This window comes from Delphinapterus leucas, chromosome 2, assembly GCF_059928025.1.
Source record: "Delphinapterus leucas isolate spDelLeu-1000000601 "Yukka" chromosome 2, BTC_Dleu_Yukka2, whole genome shotgun sequence".
Lineage (NCBI taxonomy): Eukaryota > Metazoa > Chordata > Mammalia > Artiodactyla > Monodontidae > Delphinapterus > Delphinapterus leucas.
In genome coordinates, this window is record NC_143130.1 from 48,467,442 (window position 1) to 48,486,468 (window position 19,027).

The 19,027-nt window shown below is 38.5% G+C and overlaps 1 protein-coding gene across 18 annotated transcripts in view; it reads left to right on the forward strand.

The window, feature by feature from the left end:
• Positions 1-19,027, forward strand: part of MCTP2 (multiple C2 and transmembrane domain containing 2) — a 250,502-nt gene that overhangs the window by 118,705 nt on the left and 112,770 nt on the right. For 17 of the 18 annotated variants that reach the window (XR_016392018.1, XM_022598922.3, XM_022598920.3 and 14 more), the window contains 4 exons: positions 1,057-1,221; positions 3,499-3,629; positions 12,999-13,185; positions 15,866-15,959. Coding sequence is in view for 17 of the 18 variants with exons in the window: in XM_022598922.3 (XP_022454630.2) it covers positions 1,057-1,221; positions 3,499-3,629; positions 12,999-13,185; positions 15,866-15,959 (577 nt within the window). In the remaining variant the exon portion in view is untranslated. Of the gene's footprint in view, positions 1-1,056; positions 1,222-3,498; positions 3,630-12,998; positions 13,186-15,865; positions 15,960-19,027 lie in introns of those variants that run through there. The other variant, XM_022598927.2, reaches the window with a different exon arrangement.

The window sequence follows — 19,027 nt, forward strand, 5'->3', positions numbered from 1 at the left end:
GCAGCCTGAACTGAATGCAGCCTGCAGATCATGTCGGGGATCCTCACTCAAACAAACTAACTAACCATAAAAAGACACTGTTGAGACCTTCAGGGCATTTAACAGTATTAAAGGAATCACGGTTACTTGTGTTGAGTGTGATCATAGCATGGTTCTTATGTAAAAACAAACAAGGATTTTGCTTTCAAATATTTCAGGCAGAAAAAAATATAGTGAAGGGATAGGTGAAATAAGGTTGACAAAATGTCGAATCTGATAAATAAGCACATGGAGGTTTGTTGTTCTACCTTTGTGTGTGTTCGAAAATTTACATAATGGAAATTAAAAATAAAGTGTGCTTGGCCTCTTTATAATTTAATAATAGGGGATATTTGCCTTTTTCTATATTCTGTTTAAGGTGTGTGTGAGTAATACAATGTAGAAAAGGAAACAAAAATAAGGTAACAAGTTACTGAACCCCTACTGGGTCCCAGCCATGGGGCTGTGTTCTTTACGCAGCCTTCCCTCTGCAAAGCTCATTTGGCTGGCTAGCCGATTGCAGGCTATATCTGGAGTTGTGAATCTCACAGTGGTGTTAGGCTTTTTAGTCATAGCCCAAGGAATAAAGGGAAGTGGGGACAGATTCGAGTGTGAAGGATAAATTCAAAACCATAATTTCTAAATGCCCAGAGGTATTTTGTTTCCCTGAAAAGCAATGCCTGGTTCTTATATCTCTATTTCCCAGAATGCCTTTCTTCCCTTCCTACTATTAAAATAGCAAAGGCCCAGCTGAAGGATTCCTACCAAAAAGCACATCTAGGTGGGAGTACAGGCCAGTGCCAAATGCAAGTGTTGTTCAAATTCATGCTTTGCTATATGTTTCAAGTCCAATGCTTGAGAAGGAAGTCACATAACTGTGATTGCAGGTTTGCAAAGCCAGTGAAGAATATTAACACTTTTACCAGGCAGGGAGTGCTATTTCTAATCAAATATTGAAAGCTGGAATTCCTCTGATCACCAAAGTCTCACTCAAGAATTATCAGCAAGTTTATATGTTATCTTTATTTTTTGCTTTAGTCCTCTTTGATACGCAACCTCCGGCTCTCAGAGTTCTTGAAAAAGAACCAACTCTGGAACGGGATTATAAGTATAACTTTGTTGGAAGGAAAGAATGTCTCAGGAGGAAGCATGACAGAGATGTTTGTCCAGTTAAAACTAGGAGATCAGAGGTATAAAAGTAAGGTAAGTTCCGTCAGTTCCTTAAGGAGAACAATATCTTTAAGATTAAAACAATGGAAAAAAATATTTTCCCACTCTAAACTTCGCAAGAACAGAATTTATTTTTAACCCTCCTAACTGTATTAGGAGCAACCCAGAAAACAAAATAATTGTATAGGTGCAGTCTATTAATATGGATATTTGATTGCTTAGTATAATCTATTTTAATATACTAAACTAAAGCTAGAGAAAGCTTATTAAATAATAGATTTGAATGCATGGCTTATTTTTGTTTTGAAAATAAGCAAACTATGTTTCAGAGAATGAGGGAAAAGGATTACTAAATGCTTTCAAAATCGTATAAAAATAAAATGGTATAATATGTTATAGTTGGATTAAAATATTTGAGTTAACTAAACATGTTTTCAAAATTATGTACTCCGGGCTTTCTCTAACTTGTTGGTATGAACACTAAAAATAGACGTCTAGTGCTGCTGGGGGTTTTTTTGCTGTGATTTTTTTTCAACTATCTAAAAAGTATTAAAAGTGATTTGTTTTGACCAAAGGTAATGACTTTTTTTAGCCGTCTTTAAAAATCAGTCATCTTATTCTGCTGATCCAACTTCCATTTAATTTTTAATCTCAGTAATTTGGTGTGGTTTTTATTTCAAAAACACTAGTCTCCAAACCATGGTAATTAATTAGTTTTACATAACTGTCAGACAGAAATATTTCCTATGTTTTATGGATTGAGGGAACTAGGGTACTTGAAAGTTAAGTCATTTGCCAAAAGCCACATAGGAAGAAAAACATCAGTGGAAGATTTTGAAAATAGGCCTGAGGATATTTGCAGTTTGGGCTTTCGAGTGTAGAGGACTTAACTGAAGCAGACTGGTTAGAAAATGATTTAGGGGGGCAAGAGGTTTTCTCTGCTGTACAATTTTCAGTGCAGAATCAAATATGAAATGTCATTTACTCCACGAGGAGTAGAGAACTGAAGCTCATATTGAAGAATCGTTTATTATAAGAAATGCAAAAAATTGAAGACAAGCTACAGCAGAAATATACAGATAATTATTTTAACCAGGCAGTTTTAGGCTGTACCTCACAGTGAGCATATCCAGGATGACCACAGCTCTCCACTAAGATTCCTTTAACGATCCAGGGTCAGGGTAAGGATGTATAGAAAAATTATTCATCACGAAGCACACGTACCCTTTTAGACTAAGGGGAAGTGTAGAATCAGTCCAGTATCTGCTACGTTCCCCCTTGGGGAATATTGCACTTAATTTGTGGTCTAATAGTTTTTTTTTTTTTTTTCTTCATGGTTTCAAAATGCCGTGATCTGATATATTTAGGCCCAATGATGATGAAAAACAGCGTAAATGATGTTACGTGATGTTGGCTGTAGCTGAGGTCTGAGCAGTCCCTGTTTTCTCACACGGGGATACTTGGCCCCAGGATTTAATAGTTGGCCCTGAGGTCCTGATACTTAGTGGCCTGCGTTTTTGCTCACTTTTTATTCACAAATTGAACCTCTGTGTAATTGAAACAAAAATGAAAGTCCTGCCAATGAATCAAACACACAAGCAATTTGAAATCACTCTCGGAGAACACAGGAACACTTGTGGAGTTTTCAGACCACGCTTGTTAATTTTTAGGTTTGGCTGCAGTGGAATTTCATAGTCTTCCTCTCATTCTGGTGACGGGATTCAGTAAACTTGGTTTTAAACATAGGCAGCGGCCTACAGGTTACGGGTTTCTCATGTAATGCATCTGACAGATGTTAATTAAGACCCCAGAGTGTTAATTCATATAGTTCTTAAGCCAGCACGGAATGGATGTGCCAGTAAAAATGTTACTTCCATTTGATTAACCAATTAGTAACTTTCATAAGAGAGAACAACTGTAAAATGTCTATTGAGATATATTATATAGAGAGCATATCTCAATAGTCATTACTGTATGTGTGTAAAAATATTATATAATAAATATATATATATCAAAAGTATGTGTTTTATATATATATAAAATTTATGGTTTCTTTTGGGATAACAGTGTTTCTCCAAATTTGGTGGATACATTAGTGAGTCTGGGGAGTCGGCTAAACGAGTATGATGTTTTGCCAATTCCCGAAACCTTGAAGTCCCTTTCGTTTCCAAAAAGAAAAGTTTAACTTTATAAGAGCAATCATAACCATAATTATGATCTCCTGCTGTTTAGAAATGAAATGAATGTGTAGTTGCTGTAGCAATGAATGCCATTTTAAGAAAATAAATAATATAACTGCATGTTTTCTAGACACTGTGTAAGAGTGCAAATCCGCAGTGGCAGGAACAGTTTGACTTTCACTACTTCTCTGACAGGATGGGCATTTTGGACATTGAAGTGTGGGGAAAGGACAGCAAAAAGCACGAGGAACGTCTGGGCACGTGAGTCTGCTCTGCTTTTTAAACGGTGGGAGATGTGTCTGCATTGAGGCTGGTCTGAGGGAATATCTTTATCTGTTTGAGCTTAGAATAAAACTTCATATCCCCACCCCAAGGAGCCATAAGTTAGCTGGGCCCTAGCCTGGGGAAAGTTTTTTCATTTTTTTAATTTAGTATTGATTACAACAGAAGAAAATTGTATGTGCCAGGAAGCCTCTAAAGAAAGATAATGTACCATCTCAGACTCTTTGGGAAATGTTGGTATAAGTGTCCAATGCACCCTATGATTTGGGTTTTGCTACTTAGTGAAATACCACATAATTTAGTAACACTGTGAAGCTAGGTGTCCCAAACTGATGGAAACTTTTCAGTGTCCTCGATGAACTTTGCGGCAAATCATAATGAAATCTGTTGAGGCCAGATTTGTTTTATTTCTTTACTTTGGACCTTCCCAACTTAATTGAGGGGCTCACTCGTACATAATAAAAAATAGTGTAAGTACCATTGCTTCCTTATAGGATTGTAGTAAGAATATAGTTAAATGCAATTGTGCCTGCACTGTGACTGCTCCAGTTTGAGCATGAAGGAGATGCTGGTGGAAGCGTACATCTCTGATCTTTCTGATAGCCCTGCAGGTTCGTGGTATTATTTTTGTTTTATAGATGAGGAAATGGAGTGCAAGAGGTTTGCATACATCTTCGCTGTAGACTTCAGAGCAGCGATTGCGAGAGTCAGGATTCTGTGTTTTCAAAGACCAAGTTTTTGCCACCAAACCACTGCCTTTTGTTCAGCCCATATGCATACAATCTGTCCACCAGTCCTAAGTATAAGCATTTAAAGGACTCTCAACGGCTGTTGGTGGGCTTTTTCAAACCAAGTTCTCCGGAACCCTGGGTTCAGGGAGATGCCTTGGGGTCACCCTTGGAGAACGGGGTTCTCCTGAAACCAGAGCATCTCCACTTTTACCTGTGCTCTACATTGGTAGAGCTCCATTCGAGGGAAGAGTTTCCTGCTGAAAATGAAAGATTGAAAACACTCATCCAGTAGAACCCCTTCATTTTATAGATGAAGAAGTCCAGAGGCCCAGAGAAGTCATGTTTTTCCATCAGCAAGGAATTTAGGGGCAGAAATGGGATGAGCCCCAGCTAACCCGATACCTGATGCAGTGCTTTTTCTGTGTAAAACACTTAGCAGAGCCTGGTGCACGGAACGTCGGCTCTTTTTGCTGCCGTTACCCTGTCCCACCTCAGTGGCTCCTCCTGAGATAGACAGGTGGGAGTTCGGAGGCCATGGAACGTTCCTCCCATGCTTCTCAGCAGAGGCACCTTGTCTCATGGGACGGCCGGGCATGTTCCAGGTGCCTAATAAACCTGGCCCTCACCCACCTGATGCCAGCTACATTCCCCAATTATCCTGTGGAAGACACACACACACATACACTGACAGCTCATCCACACATGTCCAAACACCTGCTAGGAGAGCAGCACTGCTGACTGAGACATGGGTGCTTTTCCCTCCACGTGTCGTGGCCCTGTTTACATTGCTTTGCACAGCCCTCTCGTCCCCAGCTCTGTGCTGCTCTAGCAGGTAGTAGCCATGCATCCTTGGAGATCTCCAGGGCCAGGTTTGTGTTTTGGGGTACCAAACTAGGTCATGTCACACTCTCCAACCCAGGAGAGAGGTCTTCCTGTGGTCAAGCATTTGACAGATTTTGCCTGTCAGATGCCTTACTAGTCTCCCCCCAACCCTCTCCCCCATGGGGTAACTGAGACACCTCAGAGTCTTGCCAGTGTCTCCCACCCTGGTCACCACCGTGACACCCCAGTGCCCTGCCAACACCCATGGTAGGAGGGTCAGAAACTTTGTGCTAGCCAGCAGAGCAGGAATAAGTCACGTAAATGCACAAATGCAAAGAACTCTGTGTCCCAAAGCGTTATCTGAATGGTGGGAATTTGGGCCCCCAGTGATGGATGGCCAGCATGTTATTTTAGTAGGTGCAGAAAATAATGGCCTTTCATTCTGCATGTCATTGTGCTGTTATGTTTCTTTCACATAATAGGAAACGCTTTTCCAAATGAGTGTTAAGTTTCTTTACAGACACAAAGAATAATTGGAGATGTCCCTCTTATGTCATGTTTTGTCATTTATTATTTGAGCTATTTCCTGTTTGTAACTTAGATGTATACCTGCCCCAGTGGTCATTCTGTCCTTCCTTTTCATGGATTTTAAAGGATTTTTTTTTTTTTTTGGTATCCTTTTCCTTTTTCCTCTCCTAAGGTACAAAAGATAACAAAAGTATCTCTTGGGAGTTGGCTACACAGCATTACCCTGAGTGAACTTCCAGGTGGGGTGAGACCTACCCTAAAATACATACTTCTTGTCAGAGTTAAAAGAGAGATTGTGCTGGCATATGCGTATCACAGACCTGTTACTTACTGTTCCTTTTTATTTGAAAATGTTCACTTATTGTTTTCCTGTTCTTTGTTGTAATTCTAAGCCTCGGTTATTTTATCTCCCAGCTGTTGGGAAATAACTTTTTGCATGAGAAGGGTCTTTGACAATGTTGAATGAGTCATAACTGTCCTCAGACCTGTCTCATATTTTGTGTTTGGATAACACCTTGATGCTAGCAATTTAAAGTTCTGCATGGCCTAAGAAAGTCCTCTGCCGGGCAGTTTGATATGAGGGAAGGAAAACCAGCCTTTGAGTTGTACTTCGTGGGCTGGCTGGTAACCACGGTGTTTGCTAGCTGCGTGACCTTGGGCAGTGACTTTGTGGTTTTCTGTTTGTGTAATGGCGTTTTCCACCAATTTGCAGGTCATCATGGCAATTGGCAACAATGTCTCTTGTTGGTAGCTATTATTATTCCTATTAATTTTGAGATTTTTTTTCTGGATGGTAACTATAGATCCCCACAACATTTGCAACTAAAATTGTGTCATTTAAGTAACTGAAACACTAGTTAAAATTCAGCATATTTTTGTTTCTTCAAAACAGGAGAGACATTTTTTATACTTTTTGGTAGAAGTGAGCAGTGACTGTCTTCCAGGACATGGTGGGAAGGACATTTGTTGACTGGAGATCTGAGCAGTGTCAATTAGCCTGAACAATACTGGGTTTTGTAGCTGTGGACAGAAAGCTGGAGTAGTGGTCAGTTACGTGAAGAGAAATCACGTTGGCATTGGTGGGTTGCTGGCTTGGTGATGGTTCAGGCATGGCCCACCCCCGCCTGGTAGCCAGCCTCCTCCAGGCTCTCCTGAGTCACAGGGAACTTTCTGAAATCCCTTGTGTCATGGTCCACCTGTGGGCTTCCACTGAGCCACAGGTAACTCCTGAGGAAGTCAGGGCTGGTAAGATGAAGGTGCTTGGGCAAATCCAACAGCCCTCCCAGACCAGGGTGCCTACTAATTCAGCTGTTTATTCATGGACCAAAACAATCCAGTCTTTTGAGTCCATCAGTGGTCTAGAGACAGAATTTTTAGGGAGGAGTAAGAAATAAAGCTAAATATAACCTGCCCCAACTTTTAAACAAAATGGCAAGAGTAGAAATACAGATTAACCCCCTTGTCAACCTGTGCCATTTCAACATGATTGTATCATTTTCTTAAAGTATATTTGGAGATATAACCTGTGATTCCGGAGATTAATTTGTCACAGAATATTCTAGACTTAATTTAGTTTGGAAACTTAAGAATGAGAATGCACAAGTTCATTTTAACTGGGCTGCCTCAGAGCCAATCCTCAGCCCCACGCAGTGCCTCAGAAAGTGGCTCTGATGTGCTACCAGTTTACTGGTGACTGTGGTGCAGAGGGGAATCAGGGCTAGAGGATTTCTTTGGACAGTCTGCACCCCATGTCGCTGATCTGCTTTTACAGCCAGGCATGACACAGCCACCATTTTCTTCCTGTTCACCGCCTTCCTTAGCCTCTGAGATGTACAGCTTTTAAAACTCTAGCACTCTTTTCTTCCCCTTGCATTTAAGTGAAAAGCTGACCAGTCTATAATATAAAGCATAGAATTATGGTAATGAATAAGAGGTTAAAAGCTATCATGGCAAGTGGAACTTAAGCAGGTTTGGCTGACTGATATGGTAAAATTATGTGTTGAATTAAAACATTAAAATGCGGTGGGATTAATGGAGAAAGACAGGAACAGGAGGTCAGAAACAACGCTAAATCAGCACATTAACTGCCTGTGGGCCAGAGGGGCTGGCTTTAATATATGCAGAGAAAAAAAAAAAGCTTGCAGAGGAAAAAAAAAAGTAATTTAGTCCTTGTTTCCTCCAGGTGAATAGAACCGCAGACTTTTCAATCTGGGAGGCACCTAGTACATGTATTTATTTCCCCTTCTTTTTTTAGATAGGGGAGGAAATAGACACTACAGAATATTTAGTTGGTTAACAAAAAAAAAAAACACTGACTTTATAATTTGGAGTTTTTGACTTGGAATTTTATTTTGCCACTGGGATGCATTTGTCCGTTCGTTCATTTTATTCAACAAATGTAGAGCATGTCGTGTATCAGACATCCTGCCAAGTGCTGGGGGTTCAGAGGTGGATCCTGTCCTCAGGCACTAGGTTGTGGGCAGCGTCTTGGGGGTGGAAGGGCAGCTTCCTGGAAGAAGAGAGTCTAAGCTGAGACCTGTAACATGAGTGGTGGTTAGCCTGACAAGGAGGAAGAACTTTCCAGGAAGATGGGACCACATGGACAAAGGCTTAGAGAGGAGGGAGAACACATTCTGAGAAACTGGAAAGGAACGAGAAGGGCGGGTGATGTCATGCGATCAAACTAGAGAGGAAGGCAGGAGTGAGGTCACAAAACCATCGGATTCCATGACCTGCAGATGAACGGCAGCAGCTCCTGGCTAAACACAGATGCATTAGTGCTCTGCTACTTTATGTTCCTAATGCAAAGCTTGTTATCGTAGTGGAGCTCTTTCGGACTGAATGGTCTAAGTTCTGACTTCGGAATGAGGATTTCCTGGTCACCTAAGGGCCAGTGTGTAGCACCTGCTGAACGATGGTCCAAACACGGTCACCCCCCTTGCCTGTGGAGTCACACATGATGCCACGGGAATAGACCTAATTTGCTAGTGCTCATTACTCATGTGTTTTACGTGGATGCCCTGAGCACGTGTTTTCCACATTGTTTCCTCAGATAGAAGAACAGTTTTATAAGTTTTATTGCTTTATCGGTTTTTGTTAACAAATGTGCCTTTAGATATGTTGGCCGGAGTCTCATGGGCCATGGTGAGTTAAAAGTTATTTTTTCTTTTAAATTATTCTTAGGTCAGTATTTCTTGATACCTTTATCAATGCGTTTGTACTGTCAGCTACCAACCTGGGAAAAATATTTTAAATACTTCCATTGCTATAATTCACCACAGCTGAATGACTGGCATTTCTCCAGGTTAGGGGCCAGCAAACTAGGGCCCATGGGCCAAATGCAGATGGCTGCTTGCTTTTGAGTAAAGTTTTATTGGAAAACAGCCTTGTTCATTTGTGTACATTGTCTATTACTGCTTTCATGCTACAAGAAGAGAGTTGAGTAGTTGCAAGAGACCAGGTAGCCAACAAACTAAAAACATATTTACTGTCTTGCCCTTCACAGAAAAAATGGTCTTAGTGCCTATCACTTATTAATGTTGGTGTGGTTTTTAATGATCATTGGAACACTCATTATGAGAGCCCTTTAAACCACATATCTGAAAACTGAGTTTATTTTTCAAGGAAAATTTGCATCCATAGTAGTAAGCTCAGTTTTCATCAATGCTCATACAAGGTTGCCATTTGGGTAGAGCTTGGGAAGAAACTTAGGGGATACAAAATGGAAGAGAAAGAGAATATATAACAACACCTGTAAAATTCTGGAATCAATGAGTGAGCAAGTATTGTTTATAAGAACGAGAAGGAAGGGAGGAGGAGGTGTTTTGATTTGCCCAGGAAGCTGGGCTGGATCTCTTCTCCTAGGCATTCTTAGGGGCCAACCCTGCACTTTTCCCAGAACTGGTAACTAAACAGTTAACAGAAAGCCTTGGGAAAGAACAGCAGATTCTGTAGTGCTTCAGTAGCAATGAGAAAAAATGAAGAGACTGACCAAATTATTTCGTACTTTCTCAGGGTAGAATCTGGTACCCTATAGAAAATTAAGGAAGCAGCCCAGAGTCTCCTTTCAAGATTTTTTATATTAAACATGTCTTTGATGAATATATTTCAGAATGATTATATCTTAAAGATTTTAGAGTATTTATCTTTACTTGAGCCTAAAGAAAGCCATTTAGTTCATATGATACTTAACCTTTCTTTAGAAGATTCAATGAGTATTGTGGTAAAAGTATTCTGAAATTCTGGAAGAAAAGTCCTTAATTTTTTTTTTTTCTTCTACTGCTTTTGCTGATCATACAAGCTAGTTCCTAGCTTGGGGTTAATGTAAATATTTCTTCAGCCTCTGGCTAACCTCCCGAACATTCTGGTTCTCCTTCAGATGTGAGGATGAGCTGAAGCCATGGGGACTGAGGTTGAAACAGAGAAAAATGGGAGGCCTGGAGGAAAGGGTTTTGTATGAGATTCATTTCTTCTTACTCCCATCTTTCCTTCTGTCTTCCAGAATGTGAAAATGAATGGGGAAGCCAGGTGGATAGAGCAGTTCAGTTCTAGAAAGTTTATAGAAAGTCATCCTTAGAGCGGGCAGTTAACACTAGGGAGAAGGTAGCTTTACATTAATTCATAAGACTAAAGACATCAGTGTTTCAAGAATCAATTAATTCATATGATGGGGCAGGGACCCTAAGAAACTGGGTCATAATCTATGTGCAGAAGGATCAAGGTTTAATTTTGATTGGCCTGATGCCTATGTATCAATTTAATTTGCTCTTTCAAGTCACTAAGAAAGTAAAAGTAAGTATTTGATTGAATTCACTCATTAGTTAACTGGGAATGTAGAATCCATTAAGTTTGTCCTGAAATCCCCCATCTGGTGTTTATGGGGCTCTTTTATCTAAAATAGGCAAGGCTATGTTTTGTGCAGGGTTTCTTTCTTCGTTATCAAAATAATCTTTAAAACTGGGATAGGTGGAAAAGTTTCACGGTGGGCAGAAATGACTGAAAAGTTTGTGAAAATGTGTAATTTCTGAGACAAAATTCAATATTTAGTTTGCATTTCATCTGGGATGTGATTCACACTTGTTTAAGTTAATAAACTGCTCTGTTCAAGTAAGCTGTGCCTTTAGATAGGAGGAGAGTGTGCAAAGTTACTGTAAATATGCTAATATTGCTTACAGTCTTTTTAGATGACTTTTTTTAGAATTACTGTCAGGTCCATTTTGAATTATCCAAGAAAAAAATATTATTTCCTCATTATACATCATTTTTGACTCCCAAACATTATTTGCTCTCAGAGATCCTGTAACTTTTCCTTTGTTCAGAAGATAAATAAAACCACCACCACAACAAAAAGGTAAACTTCAAAGGACAAAACTGCCATTATTAATGATATTAAAATGAATGTGTCATAAATAGGTTATTGCTACTTTGGACTAATGAAGTTAGTTAGAGAAAAGTCTTACAAATTCGGATCATTCGTCTTTCCATAAGAAAGAGGTTTATTAAATGAAAGTGTATATAACAGTGGAAAATAATGCTTAGCAAAGTATTCCTAAGCAGATGAACTACTGCTATACTTATTCAGAATTTGCGGGTACTTAGTTTTGTAGAAATGGCACAGTTAAAGCACTTGACATTTCTTTCTTTCCAAGCAAAATTAATTCCCCATTTACATACTTATGAAATATTTACTAACCCCTCTTTTCACAGTAGTGAACTTTAACTTTGAAATATCCCTTATTGCACAGAAAAAAAAATTTTGATTCAAATCATAGAGGGTTATTAAAAAATATATATATAAATGTGTTTCCAATAGAAATACTTGATGAATTGATTACATGCAAAAGCTCTAATTGCCACCTCTTCTGGTAACTGGAATCACTTTTGGTAATTAGGAAGTAAATACCCACATATATTTAATTTTATAGGTACATATCACTATTAAAATATTTTCTGTGGTAAAAGCTGGTATAGACCTTTAATATTGATGTTTTGGGGGGAAGGGATTGCAAGCTTTCTTTTAAATTTATTAAACTGGAACTTTTTCCATATCCATGTGGCTCAAAATTGTCTTTGCTTTATATATAAAGTAAGTTTACCTATTTCCTATTATCTGCAAACTTACAAAGTCCATTGATGATTAAGGGTAAGAATCCATTCCTGTCAGACATTCTGAGGCCGTGCTTCCATTTTTAAATAACGCCTTGAATAGTCATCTTATTCAAAAACTAGAGATGGCAAATGAGAATGAAAAACACACACTACCCTCCCTCACTCCGCTCAGCCCTGCCTACCTCACCTACCTGCACATAAACAAAGCAAGTGTGGTCCAGGCAATCCCAGACTTTTCGTGTCAAAGCAAATAAATGGCTTAGCACCTCAGCGCCCCCCTTATGGGTGTTTGCTTCTGTATTTAAATGTGTTTGAGGTTTTCAACATCGCCAGAACATTGACTGTTAAGAGGCAGAAAACATGCAATTTATAGCAGATGGGTGCAGCCTTTTCTGGCAGTGCCGCCAAAATGGGATCAATCAGTAGCACTTCACGCTCCATTTGTCTAACAGAAACCCACCTGGGGAAATCCTGTGGAACTATGCCTATTAGGAAAACACCTTAACACATTTCTTTAAATAAAAACTGGCCAGTCGGCATTAATCTAGAAGAAAGTGGTTTCTCCATTAACCCTCTCCTGCTTGCAAAGCTCCTATCTTTTCTTCTTTTTTTTTTTGAACCAATGTCTCTTATTCTCTTTGCCGGTAGAAGACCAGCCAAGAGCAGCCCAGAGCAGCCTTCTAGATCCGGCATCCATAGTGTTGAAACTTTGAAACTGTTTCCTTCCTAGTTCTTGATCTCATCGTTTCTCTGCAGACCTTATTTGTCAAAGATCTGCTGCTTCTCAGGTTCATTTGCCACTTTCTCCACGCTGCCTTTTCTTTGTTTTTCTTGATCACTTTCTCTCCTTCATTCAGGGTGTGTTAGGCTGGGATGGAGTGTTACCAGCCAGGGGAGCCCTTGCAACCTTCACTACTCAACCAGCCCATATATAAATGTGTTTCCAGTAGAAATACTTGATGAATTTATTACATGCAAAAGCTCTAATTGCCACCTCTTCTAGTAACTGGAATCGCTGGATTCTAGTAACTGGAATCGCCCATGCCCAGACAGCGTGAGGTTTCATGGGGAGGATGAAATGAAAATCAGGTGCTTTGGAGGTTCAGCAGCTGTCACGCGTTAATCTCTTTTCTGTCTCTGATTCCTGCAACTTCTCCAGGTGTAAAGTGGATATCTCAGCCCTCCCACTGAAGCAAGCCAACTGCCTGGAGCTGCCTCTGGAGAGCTGCCTGGGGACACTCTTGATGCTGGTCACCCTCATGCCCTGCGCGGGAGTCTCCGTCTCAGATCTGTGTGTGTGCCCCTTGGCAGATCCCAGCGAGAGAAAGAAGATCGCCCAGCGATTCGTGAGTGCTTTGCCTTGCTACACCCCGTCCCGACCCCCGCACCCACCCCCACTTCTAAGTTGAAACAAAGTCTATGAATTGAAAAACTGCCTCCAAAGAGATCTTTGTCCAAAGTTTAATGGTATGTCTCCTAAAACAAGACATCAACCCTAGAGGTTAATGCATTAGTGAGAAGGTGACAGTAGATTATAGAGTTTGCCTTCCTATTTTAAAAGCCCAAAAAAAGGTATTTGATTTTTTAGTATCCTGGATCTCTTTGGAGAAAATTGAAATCCTCAAGGGGGCAAAAGGTTGTTTAGCATGTCTGTATATGTAAATAAGAATTTTATTTTATTTTTTTAATTTTTATTTTGGAATATAGTTGATTTGCAATGTTGTGTTAGTTTTAGGTGTACAGCTAAGTGATTCAGTTATACGTACACATATATCCATTCTTTTTCAGATTCTTTTCCCATATAGGTTACTACAGAATATTGAGTATAGTTCCCTGTGCTATATAGTAGGTCCTTGTTGATTTTCTGTTTTATATATAGCAGTGTGTATATGTTAATCCCAAACTCCTAATTTATTTCTCCCCACCACGTTTTCCCTTTGGTAACCATAAGTTTGTTTTCCAAGTCTGTGAGTCTGTTTCTATTTTGTAAGTAAGTTCATTTGTATCATTTTTAGGAATTTTAATATAAGTTCACAAAGGCTGCTTTTTAAGAAAACAAATATTAATGTTTGCCATGTTGTAGATACTTTTCTAGAACCTCTTAAGATCAAGTGAGAAAGCGCTTGTGCCTCATAAAGCAAAGCCAAGCTGCAGACAGGCATGAAAGACTTATTCCATACTACCCTGGATAAGAGCAGTTTGTGATTTTTGCCTAAGTACTTGCAATTTGCTTAAAAGTCCGCTCAGCATTTTTAAATCAAATGGCTTTGTCCTTGTCATTATTTTTTGTGCTCTGGCTTTCTAGGTGTCTTTATTTGCATTCTCGTTTTATTCCATCTTCTTTGTGAATCAATACATTTATTTTATTGCCACACACACGAAAGGCATGTTTTAGGAAAGTGGCATGGAAGTGAAGCAAAGATGAATACCTATTTAATGGGAATATTATTCTCAGCATAAACTTTAGTGCCTCCAGACTCCTTCACTGTGCAGGCGTATTGATTAATTGAATAAACCTTTATCTTCAGGAGTACAAAGCCTAGCCACACATCTTAACGACAACACAAGATTCTGCATGCAAGGTAGATGTACTCTAAAGAAGTTTTGACAAAATCCACTTTTAATATTCTCTTTGATGACTTTAGTTAAGCAAGTGAAAATAAAACACTTCCCCAAACTTTTCCATGGATAAATTGCACAATTTACCAAATTCATGAGGAGTGTCATGCATTTATAAGGTGACATTAGGTGAGATCATAATGACTGCTTTGAATAATGTCTCAGGATTCGAGGAATACTCATTGAAAAGAGATTTGAAAAGCCAGTAATCAAATAAAAATATCATTTTGTTTTATTTTTTTTTGTAGCTAAGGAGCTGACCAGCATGCTAGAGGGAAAGATACTGTGTTACAAGACACAAGTTGCAGACCCCTGGATTTGTGTTTTAGGTTTTAAGAATAGATAATCTTCAAAGGCATCTTGCCTCTAAATTATGAAAGTACTTTATCTCAGATGTTTCCATTTTAGCTTAAACACTAGATTTTTTTTCTGTTTGTTTTTTTTAAGATTGAAAATTCTGTTTGAAGAAACAACTTCCAAAAGTTCTTAGGAATGGTGCTTCCTAAGGTTTACGTTAGGCAAACCTTAGCTATTATTAAGCTTTTGTTATTCTTTCCTGAAATGCCTAAATAACAAGGATTTTACTACCCTTCCATAAATCCCTGGGGTCCACTTATCACAGGTTTTCAGTTATCTAATGATGATGGAAATACTGTATCCAAAGGTTTGAAAGCAGCATCTTTTTCAGCAAACGTGTTTTGGAGGCAAGCAAAGAGCATTTATTTGCTTATCTCTTATCTCATGCACAATTTCTAAAGAATGCAATGTGCATAGACATCTAAATATTTCTATACAGGCTTAAGAATTATCAGTAGATATATTAGAGCTTTGGCACATGCAAACTAAAAATGAAAGTAAATGTGATTACAGAGCAGTACTAGATGCTCAGTCTCTAATGAGCTGGCTGTAACATGGACTAGAAAATTCATTCCATTTCCATCCCTACTCTCTTTCTGGTAGTAATAAGTATCTATAGAGGGTCCAAGTTTAGTCCTCTGATATCCATACAGTTTGTTCTAACTAGGTCAGAATAATGTTGCCTTTTCGGATGATTTAAAAGTTTCATTAAAGAGAAAGGGGGAAAAGAGAATGAATGTAGTTCTACACCCATTTTCCCGGTGGGATGTCTGTACTATCGCCAGGGGGTGATGTTAAAAGTAGATTGCATGTGCTTTGTAATTTGTTTATTTTGAAAGGGGAGTTAATTAATTCTCAGTCACTTTTAATCTGGTTGCTGCAAATGTCTAAGTTTCCTGTTGACTGATGCAATGCACATTGGAACTTTTCTTAACATTGCATGAGAAAGATGATGATAATTCTAGGAGGTACTTCCTATAGGGACTTTTTGGCATTAAACAGTATATTAGAAAGCTATGTTCATTTGTGATCTACTTTTCTCCCCCCCAGAGCTTACAGAACTCCCTGAAAAATATGAAGGACGTCGGCATTTTACAAGTGAAGGTTTTAAAGGCGGTAGATCTCTTAGCAGCAGATTTCTCAGGTATAGAAAATTTTCATCTTTTTATTCATTTTTATTTATTTCCTGCTTTGAAGTGATCCGGTGGCAGAAGTGAAATGTTTTACTAAGTAGAAGCATGTACAGAGCAATCATACTCTTTCAGTCAGAGTCACAGAAGAAAAAAAGGTGCAGACAAGTTCTCTCACTTCACATTTTTCGCAAAATTATCTTTTTCAAGTAATTTTCCTACGATTAGATAATGTGCTAGTCCATTTAGCTTTCACATATATTTACGGATGATTCATGTCGTGACTTCTTTATTTGTTAAATGTTTGGTCAAGCTTTTCTACAGGTCCTCAGAAGGCAGATTTGACTTCTTGCAGCACTGTGTGTAGACAGTGTTTTATTCTTCACAGGGTACAGTACATGGGGTCCTAAATCTGGCTGGCTGGCACTTCTCTGTAACAGTAGCCAAAGTCTTGGCCATGGAACCACTTTGCCATTGCCATTGTTTTATACAAAATTTCTCTCGGTGCTTCACTACCTGGAACTTATAGACAGAGGCTGGAACTGACATGCTTTGTGCTGAATTATGCTTGACTATGGAGGAGAGTAATCCAAACGTTCCAGTGTCTGATCAGAGGATGCGTCTCCACTCATTGCCGAATTACCCCCTTGTACTGACTAACAATTTAAGCCCCTATATGACAGATGCTATTTACCAAGTAAATTGATGAATATGAAGACTATTACACAACATGGATCTATCTATTAATGCAGTAGTGCATTTTTGTTGTTGTTATATCATAATTTTAGAATGTGGTCTACTCTCTATATTTGTGTAACCTCTGAACTTCTGAGTTTGAGGTAGCTCAAACTCTGGAAAAGAGAATGTTAATTAGAAGCACTTTATATTACAAAAATGATGGGATATATGAACTTAGTTTAAAAAAAAAGAGTTCTCCTCAACCTCCTTCAAAAAATGAACCAATGGAAATCACTACTCTATAAGCCCCCCAAATAAGGTGATCTCAATTTTAAGGAAATGCCTAGTGAGAATATCCAAAAATGCTTTTTCAGCCAATATGGATATATAAATTCTCAGGGTTGTGGATGAAATACTTCAGTAATGACTTGTAATATTCATCAGTTTACTTGCAAATGTTTATATAGTCTTAGATTGATTTAGAAATTTTCCTTCTGAAACTTACAGTTTATGAAAATGCTTAATTCAGAGGTTCCATGTGCCTTTGACAGTAGTTTTTTCATCACTGAAGCACATGTAGAGTTATCGACCAGTTTTCCAGAGCAAATTGTGTTTTACTTCCATCTCAGTGTTTAGATACAACACTGTTTGAATCTGTGATTGTTGATGTCTCAGTAAACGTTGTCTCAGGCGCCAAGAACTCATTTATGCTTTCAAGCAGCATTTTCAAATATTCTTTCTGTAGTTGTATATTTTGTGTTCGCCAGGAACTAATTGAAATGCATTAAACGTTTTTTTAAAAGGCTTGTGTACAACTACATCCATATGTGGAAATACTTTTTAAAAACTTACCTTATTTTATGCTTCCTATCAGGTGACTTCCATAAAGCACCCCCAAAACTAGTATTGATGGAGGTTGTTTCAGGCCAATGTGAATTCTCCAAAGAGTACTTTGACTATTAAAGTGTATAGGAGAGAAACCTGGAAAATGGAAGTTTTTATAAAGATCAGATGATAAGGCAAAACCCACTTTTCAGAAGAATAATTTTGGGGCAAAATGCTACCATTTTGTCATTTTCTTTATATTCAAGATATTCAGTAGATAGTTTTGGAGTGGATGAAGGTGGTGAGTACCTGAGGATTCCATTAACAAAGAGCAGTGGTTAGAAGCCAAATAATGCTAAGCGATTTAGCTAAATGCCCTGGTGTTTTACTATATCTGTATTATTTATGAGAAAATCATCACTCTTCTGAATTGAAGCAAAGATCCTTGTCATTAGCTAAGCATGTCTTTAGACCATATCGATCTTTATTCTTAGAATCAAATTTCACAGTCTAATGTTCTTTATAGGTTGGTAGCCTCATCCAGTCTCTTCCAAACCAAGGTGTTGCTTTAGGGCAACAAAGTGGACCTAGTCCAGAGAGTTGTAACGTAACTTTTCTATGTGAAAAAAGAAGTGGATTCAGGTTGCTGTGAGGTAGCAGTAGAGATGTAATTAATGCCTCCGAGATGTTAGCGATCATATCATATAGTGGCAACTCATACATTATTGCTGTTATTATTGTTACCAATTCACTTGCTATGCAGAAAAAAAAATGCCAGCTTCACTTGATCATGGATCAGAAGAGGTACTCATCATTGCCAGTGCCGGAAACATTTAAGGAATAACTATTTATACCCAGCATTTTCCAGTCAGCCTTGCCTTATAACTGAGTGTTTTATTGCACTTGCTCAGGGAACAAAGTATTCACTCCTGCAAATTAAAAAGAACTGCATTTACTCTGAATAACCAGGCACATTCTCAAAGAATGGTGGTCGTTTTAGACAGCGCAAAAGGCAACATTCCAACATTCCTACTTTTTTTCATGATAGTTTTGTGTTGTTTTTTTTTTTTCTGTAATTGTTTGTTTCTTGAAAACAATACCAAATAACCATAATAACTGATGCTTCAAGTTAGATTCAGGGACTCTGATAAAACAAAAGTCCATGGGAGCAGATCTTGGCAGTGGTCCATATGGAGGTGAAGGTTACGGTTTGCAGAGTGCAGGGACCTTTTGTCCTAGAGGAGAAATGAGAGCACTTGGCAGCCCTGCGATCAGTGGTTTGCCAATTTTAAAGTTATCTATATATTTGCAAGTAGCAATTAGAAAAAGAAAATATCAGTCACTTATGCTAATCGGATCAAAGTTAGGTGGATATTCCTCATGAGTGGTTATTGATGTTATGATTATGTAGCCATAAAAATAAATTAAACTTGGGGGACATTGAATCCTCATTACTTTGCTAGTACTTTAGAATATTGGAATAATATATATCATATATATAGATTATATATATACACGCACTAAGGTGAACTTCTTTGCAATTAAAAATTTAACTTTTTTATATAAAGAAAAAAATTAG